At 37.9% G+C, this 7,194-nt stretch overlaps 1 protein-coding gene across 1 annotated transcript; it reads left to right on the forward strand.

Annotated features, from left to right (window-relative positions):
• Positions 1 to 2,838: 2,838 nt before the first annotated feature.
• Positions 2,839 to 6,450, forward strand: LOC121799086 (glucomannan 4-beta-mannosyltransferase 9-like). The gene is made up of 9 exons (XM_042198425.1): positions 2,839 to 3,398; positions 3,632 to 3,730; positions 3,933 to 4,185; positions 4,470 to 4,580; positions 5,007 to 5,143; positions 5,252 to 5,365; positions 5,462 to 5,661; positions 5,750 to 5,968; positions 6,042 to 6,450. Exons 1-9 carry the CDS (start codon positions 3,093 to 3,095, stop codon positions 6,208 to 6,210), a joined length of 1,608 nt encoding a protein of 535 aa, XP_042054359.1. The 5' UTR covers positions 2,839 to 3,092; the 3' UTR covers positions 6,211 to 6,450.
• Positions 6,451 to 7,194: the final 744 nt, after the last annotated feature.

Raw genomic sequence — 7,194 nt, forward strand, 5'->3', positions numbered from 1 at the left:
TTAGAGAATTGCATGTATATATCACTTGGTTTTAAAACTGCAATGAAAAATACTTCCTCTTCACCTGAATTGATGTGTGTTTTATATTATATGATTGAAAAATGGCATAAGTATTTCAGTGAGATTCCAACGGTGTTTTTGATTGCAAAGGTCTTGGATCCAAAATGGAAATTAGCTGGTACCTCCAAGATTTTAGATTTTTATTATAACAATTTGAGTTCTATTGATCTTGGTCCACTTCAAGCAATCCAATCGGATACCAGTGACGAATTTGGAGTAGACCTCTCCGAAACATTTCAAATAAACCTTCCGGACCGGTCAATTATCCAACAAACCTTCGAGTTTAATTTGCGTGCTCGCTACACCGAATATGAAACCAAGTATAACAATACCCACCAAGTCAGAAGAACCCCCTCCTCCACAACATAACTATGGCTTCGCATTTCAAGTCGATTATGATGACCCTGACGCGCAATCCCAATTAGCCGACCTATACAGCTACATCACCGGCGGAAGGTCCTCAGGTGTGGTAAGTGAATTAGATTTATATTTCGATTCACTCTTTTCCTTTGGTGATGAAGTTCATACTCCTCCCGCCCAAATCGACGTCCTCGATTGGTGAGGAACCCACGAGAAAGATTTTCCCATACTTGCGTCAATGGCCAAGGAGATTTTTTCTGTTCCGGCTTCCACTGTCGCCGCCGAGTCCGCTTTTAGTGTTGGCTCGCGTGTGTTGGATGAATCAAGAAGTAAGCTCTCCGCGAAAAATATGAAAGCCGTGATGTTACTTGATGATTGGGCCAAAGCTAATGTTAGAGAACAAGAAAATTATTGGGATGATCGTCAGGAGGGATCACAAGATGAATTCATCGGGGATGAATCGTAGGCCAACTGTCAACCGCCGCCGGCCAAGCCAAATAGGTAAGTAAGGTAAGAGAACTACGTGGGCTTTGATTCCCTAATGTAAATGAGCATTGGGGATACGTATGCACCTCAACTTAAATTTTAAATTTAAGTTGAGCTCAAGTCCTTTTTCCTTTATTTCTTTTTTTCCCATTGGTTCCTACTTTAAAAATATGCAAATACAATTAAATAATTGTATTTGTATATACTCTAGTCGATGAAGTAGATTTCTCTATAAGGCTAAATCCGAGAAACTTTTGACAATTCTACTATAATTGTTGATTGTTAGACTAAACTCAACATTTAAAGTTGAATTGCTAAAGGTATCCTCAATTTAGTTATGTAGAAAGATCTCCTTCGCCGATTAAGAGTATATATACTTATAAGTTTTTTATAAGAACTTCTAAGTCTTTTTTGTAATTTGTAATTAGCTTCGTTGTTGACTAGTAGTCTCGTTTGTATTTAAATTTTTGTTTAAGACTTCAAGACCTCAAGATTTTTGTGATTTGTAATTGTTGTAACGTGTAATCTCAATAAAATTGCAACTTTCATCGTGATTTTTTGAATTTTATTTACGCACATTTCATACATAAACAAATAAAAAAAATGTAAAAAAAATTGGACGAACCGCCGAACCGGAACCGGAACCGGCGGTTCAGGCCGAAAACCGGCGGTTTTGAACCACCCCGTAAACCGACGGTTTTTTTAACCGGAACCGGAACCGCCGGGACCCTTGGCGGGCCGGTTCCGGTTCATGGGAAACGTGAACCGTGAACCACTGGTTCATGAACCGGAACCGGCGGTTCCTGAACCGTGTGCAAGCCTAGTTGTCTCTATCTTCTTTCTCTCTTCATTTAAACTCCGTTGGGTTTGGATCTCCTGCTGCTGTAGAGAGGGGGTGCTATTCCTCACATCCCATTATTTTATTTATTAAACAAAACATTAAAATATTAATTTCTTTTTCTATAAAATAGTGAGATATGAGGAACGAGTACTTCTCTCCACAGCAAGTGATCCAAATCCGTGCTTAAATTATGCATTACCTTTTCCGTTGTTTCGTTTTCACCATCACTTCCGCCATCGCATAAGGGTGTCCACTATAGGGGCGGCTCGCCGGCCGCCCCCATCCCGCCTCCGCCCCGCCTTGCTATAGTGGAGGGATCGACCGCCCCAAGGGGGACGCCATTTTTGGGGCGGAAGGCCCTCCGACGAGTTTTGTGCGAGGACGCGCCGGACCGACCGCCCTGAGGCGGTAGGCGGGCCGGTGTATAGTGGGGCGGTGCGAGGTGCGGCGGTTCCGGGGCGGACGAATTTTTTTATTTTTTTTTAAATTCAATTTAATTTACCTATAAATACACCCCATTCGTTTCATTATTTTCACACCATTCTAACTCTTCACTCATACTTTCTCTCACTAAAATTTGTGGATTGACATGGACAATTTGAGGAACGGCGCGTGGAATCCCCTGATTCAAGAGGTGCAGCACCAGGCCGACGAGGAGGATGCGGCGCGCGCAGCACATACCACACTCCAGGCCGATTTGATTGAAGAAGTTTGGGCACGCAGGGGAGGTGGCGCAGTGTGAACACCATTATGATTTTCAATATATTAAATTTTCGTTGTATAATATTTTCAGTACTTTAATACGATGAAAATTTAGTGTTTAATTTTAATTTCTTCACTTATAGCCATTTTTTTAATTACGTATAGTCCGATAATTTTAATTATAATTGAATTAAAATAAACGAAAAAAATTGGGGCTATTGGAAGTGTCCACCTCTAGGGGCGGACAACTTTTTTATGGGCACGGACAAATAAACTATGGCTATGAACAAAAAAGGGGGTGGGGTTATTGGAAGTGTCCGCCTTATAGAGGACACTTTAAATGAGTGCGTGTGTGTGTGCCGTCGTAGTTATTGAGAGTGAGTGCGTGTGTGTGCGCCATCGTAGTTATTGAGCTATATCCATGATTAACTCAAATCATTTTTTTTTCATTCTTGCTGACTTTTATACCTAGTGTTTTCTGAAATTCCAGCTCATTCCCCATTTCATTTTTGTAACAAGTGACTTTCCCCAAACACAAAAAAGAAAGAAACTATATATACACACAGTGGTAATAGATCTAGATTTGCTGTGGTTGAAACAAAAAGAAAAAAAAGTGGAATTTTGAGTGTAGAAATCCACCAAAATGGAGTGGGTTTCAACGGTGGCGATTTCGGGCGCGGAGGAGCAATTGATGATAGTCCTTGGCCAGATAAAGGCTTCTAAGGTATTGGTTCGCTTGCTGGACATCTCCATGGCCATCTGCTTGATAATGTCGGTCATGCTGTTCGTCGAACGCGTCTACATGGCCATCGTTATCGCCATCGTTAAAATCTCGGGCCGGAAACCGGGCACCCGATACAAATGGGAGCCGCTCCAAGAGGATTTGGAGCAGGGGAACCTCGCCTTTCCCATGATCCTTGTCCAAATCCCTATGTTCAACGAAAGAGAGGTCATTTTTATCATTTTAGTACGTTCCATAGTAGTCGAGTCATTTCCTTTTTTAATAAAAGTCAACATATTTCTTATCACTTATTTTTTCCTGTCTCTTACTTTATTATCTTTTTATTTAATATATTACACATCATTTTCTTAATCTCTATGTCGGAAAGAAATGCCTCCACTATTATGGAAAAGAGAGAGTATATCTTTTCTACTAGACTGCGCTAAAAGTTGGGTCAACAGGTCTACCAGCTCTCCATCGGAGCTGCATGCTGCCTATCCTGGCCTTCCGACCGCCTCATTATTCAAGTTCTCGACGATTCTACCGACCCTGCCATCAAGGTTTGTCGCAAAATTCATAACAAACTGACAGTCAGAATGCAGCAGTAATAGAAATCCATGAATTTTGTCCTAAAATAATTAGTGATAGAAGGAGGTGTCTACTAGACTTATATAGTGATTTCATTTCTCTTTGTAATATACTAATTTTTAGTTTCAATTGTCAACAAGCGGCATTGACTTCATATTTGCAATTGTGTCACAGACTATGGTGGAGACAGAGTGCCAGATATGGGCGAGTAAAGGGGTAAATATTAAATATGAAATTCGAGACAACAGAAATGGGTACAAAGCCGGGGCTCTAAAGGAAGGGCTGAAGCGATCCTACGTCAAAGAATGCGACCACGTGGCAATATTCGATGCGGATTTCCAACCCGAGCCGGATTTCCTGCACCGGACCATTCCGTTCCTCGTGCACAACCCCCAAATTGGCCTGGTGCAGGCTCGCTGGAAGTTTGGTAATTTTTTATTTAATTTTTTTGTGTCTTTGCTTATGACTTAATTAATCACATGTTAATTAATGAGGCTGCTTCTTAATCGATATCACGTGCCCATCTTAGAATTTGTTACCCACCACACATAGTTTTTGATTGTTTGAAAAAAGGTGTTTTGGAAGTGTAGATACATGTGCTCTAGTAAATTTTCATTGTTGGTGTAGGACCAGAAAAGCACATACCAATAACGAAGATGATAATATCAAAATTTGGTAATAGTGCGAAAAATTATTAATTTTTGTTTTCAGTGAATGCGAACGAATGCTTGATGACGAGAATACAAGAAATGTCGCTCAACTATCATTTCACAGTGGAGCAAGAAGTTGGCTCATCTACATATGCTTTTTTTGGATTCAATGGTAATCAATCACTACTAATACTTCCTATGTCTCGTTAAACTACATACTTTGGAGACGACACAAGTTTTTAATACAGTATAAAATTGATATAATAAAAGAGATGTAGAAGAAAAAGTGATTAAAGTATTGAGTGGAAAATATGACTCACCTTATAAAAGAGAAAAGACTTGTCAAAATTAAAAATGAATTATTTTTATGGAACATATTAAAATAGAAAAAGTAATTGGAGGGAATAGTAGCTTGCACTATAAAAATATCTAGATTATAGAGTACCGTTGGTACTAAAGCTGGCACCTATTATATATATATATATATATAGATAGATTTGACTATGATAGAATAGATGTTAATGATTATGAACAAATAATCTATATGATTGTAACCGAGTGAATTAAATCAATGTGTGGGTGTTGTGGAATTTAATAGGAACTGCCGGGGTGTGGAGAATGGCTGCAATTGAAGAGGCTGGTGGTTGGAAAGATCGTACCACTGTTGAGGATATGGACTTGGCCATTCGTGCTAGTCTTAAAGGATGGAAATTCGTCTACGTTGGCACTCTTCAGGTACCTATAGGTTTAGTGAATCGGCAGATAACCGTGAAACTGGAACCGCAAAATTAAAATGGAACCGAACCAGTATATATTACTAACAGTAAAAAAAAATTATTGTAGGTGAAAAATGAGTTGCCTAGCACGTTCAAGGCGTATAGATACCAACAACATCGTTGGTCATGTGGGCCCGCCAATTTATTTCGAAAGATGCTATTGGAGATTATAAGAAATGAGGTTAGATAAGAGAAGAATGTGTGGATAAATGAGATACTACTATATAGATATAGTAGTAATTAATTAATAGTTTTAGTTTTTATTGGGTGGATGCAGAAAGTTACATTGTGGACAAAGGTTCACGTAATATACAGTTTCTTCTTGGTGAGAAAGATTATAGCCCATATAGTGACCTTCGTGTTTTATTGCGTTGTACTTCCTGCTGCGGTTCTTGTACCTGACTATCACATCCCAAAATGGGGTGCAGTCTACATTCCCACTATCATCACCATCCTGAATGCAATCAGCACTCCCAGGTTCAATTTATGTTAATCACTTGACTTTTATTAGTATAATCTATTGTTATAATATGTAGAAATATAATGATATTATTATTGTATTTAGGTCGATTCATTTGGTTGTTTTCTGGATCGTATTCGAAAATGTGATGGCACTACACCGCACAAAAGGCACGTTCATCGGGTTAATGGAGGTGGGCAGAGTGAACGAGTGGATTGTCACTGAGAAACTCGGTGACGCTCTCAAGATCAAACCTGTTGACGATGCGTTAAAGGTCAAACCTGCCGCTACCACTCTACAAAGACGATTCAACTTTATTGATAGGTATGCTCATCAACATCATTATTGTTTTTATGTGTGATTAAATTAATGTGATCTAATTGTGGTGAAATTTCAGATTAAATCTCTTAGAGCTTGGATTCGGTTGCTACCTACTATTTTGTGGGTGCTACGATCTTATATATGGGAAATACCACTTCTTCATCTACCTATTACTCCAAGCAATCGCATTCTTCGTCATGGGATTTGGCTATGTGGGCACATTTGTCCCATCCTCCTCAAATTAATTACATGAAGTATGTTTTTTTGTCTTAGGTATATTAATTCTTTTAAATTCAAGCATAAGAGTTATAATAGTTCACAATTGCTATTCAATTTATCACGTGTATTGTATTATTGTAATAAACGTCCTCTAGTGTATGATAGTGAGATAGTGGGGTTTAATTTTATTTTATAAATTGTGCATATGTAACATTGATGATCTCATTATTCTTAAATATGAATATGGATTATAATGACTTACTATATGAGAGTGAGATAGTGGGACCACCTTTGATAATGAAATACCGAGATGTATTCAAGTTCAACATGTAAATATTGTCTAAACATACAACCGAATCTCAGCTGCACGATTTTGTCATCTAACGGTTAGATTAATGTCACGTGTCATTTAATAATGCAGATTTTCATTCTAATAATGTAAATTCTCGTTCTAATAATGTATACCAACTAATAATGTAACATTATAGTCTAATAATGTAGCGCGGATATTTTGATCACAATCATCCAATTTAAGGATTTAAGGGCTGTGATATGTTTGAAGCTTAACACTAAAGAGTTGTGAGGACCCCAATACCCCCACGAAATATCTATGAATATATTTTTTGTGCAACAAACTTTTACACATGCAGAAACTAATACGGTACAAACATCTATTGAAAGTCACTCACTTACAAAAGGTAGTGATAAAATCTAAACTGCATCATTTCTATAAATGCTAAATTATTAAGATTTGTCATCTAATGACATCAACCCTGAAATCTAACTGTTATATTTTAGAGTTTGAACAATATATAATATATAAAGTGTGTGTATATGATTATATCTCCACCCACAAATTACAAAAATTCTTTCAAAATTTTGCATAATCCATAAAGATACGCAACAGCACCACCAACCAATTATCTTTATACTCATACATAGTATCTTCTTTTTTTCTTTTCCCAATTATTTGCTTTTCAACCGAATTCGGACAAAAACCAAAGTAGATT

Source organism: Salvia splendens, chromosome 4 (genome assembly GCF_004379255.2).
Source record: "Salvia splendens isolate huo1 chromosome 4, SspV2, whole genome shotgun sequence".
NCBI lineage: Eukaryota > Viridiplantae > Streptophyta > Magnoliopsida > Lamiales > Lamiaceae > Salvia > Salvia splendens.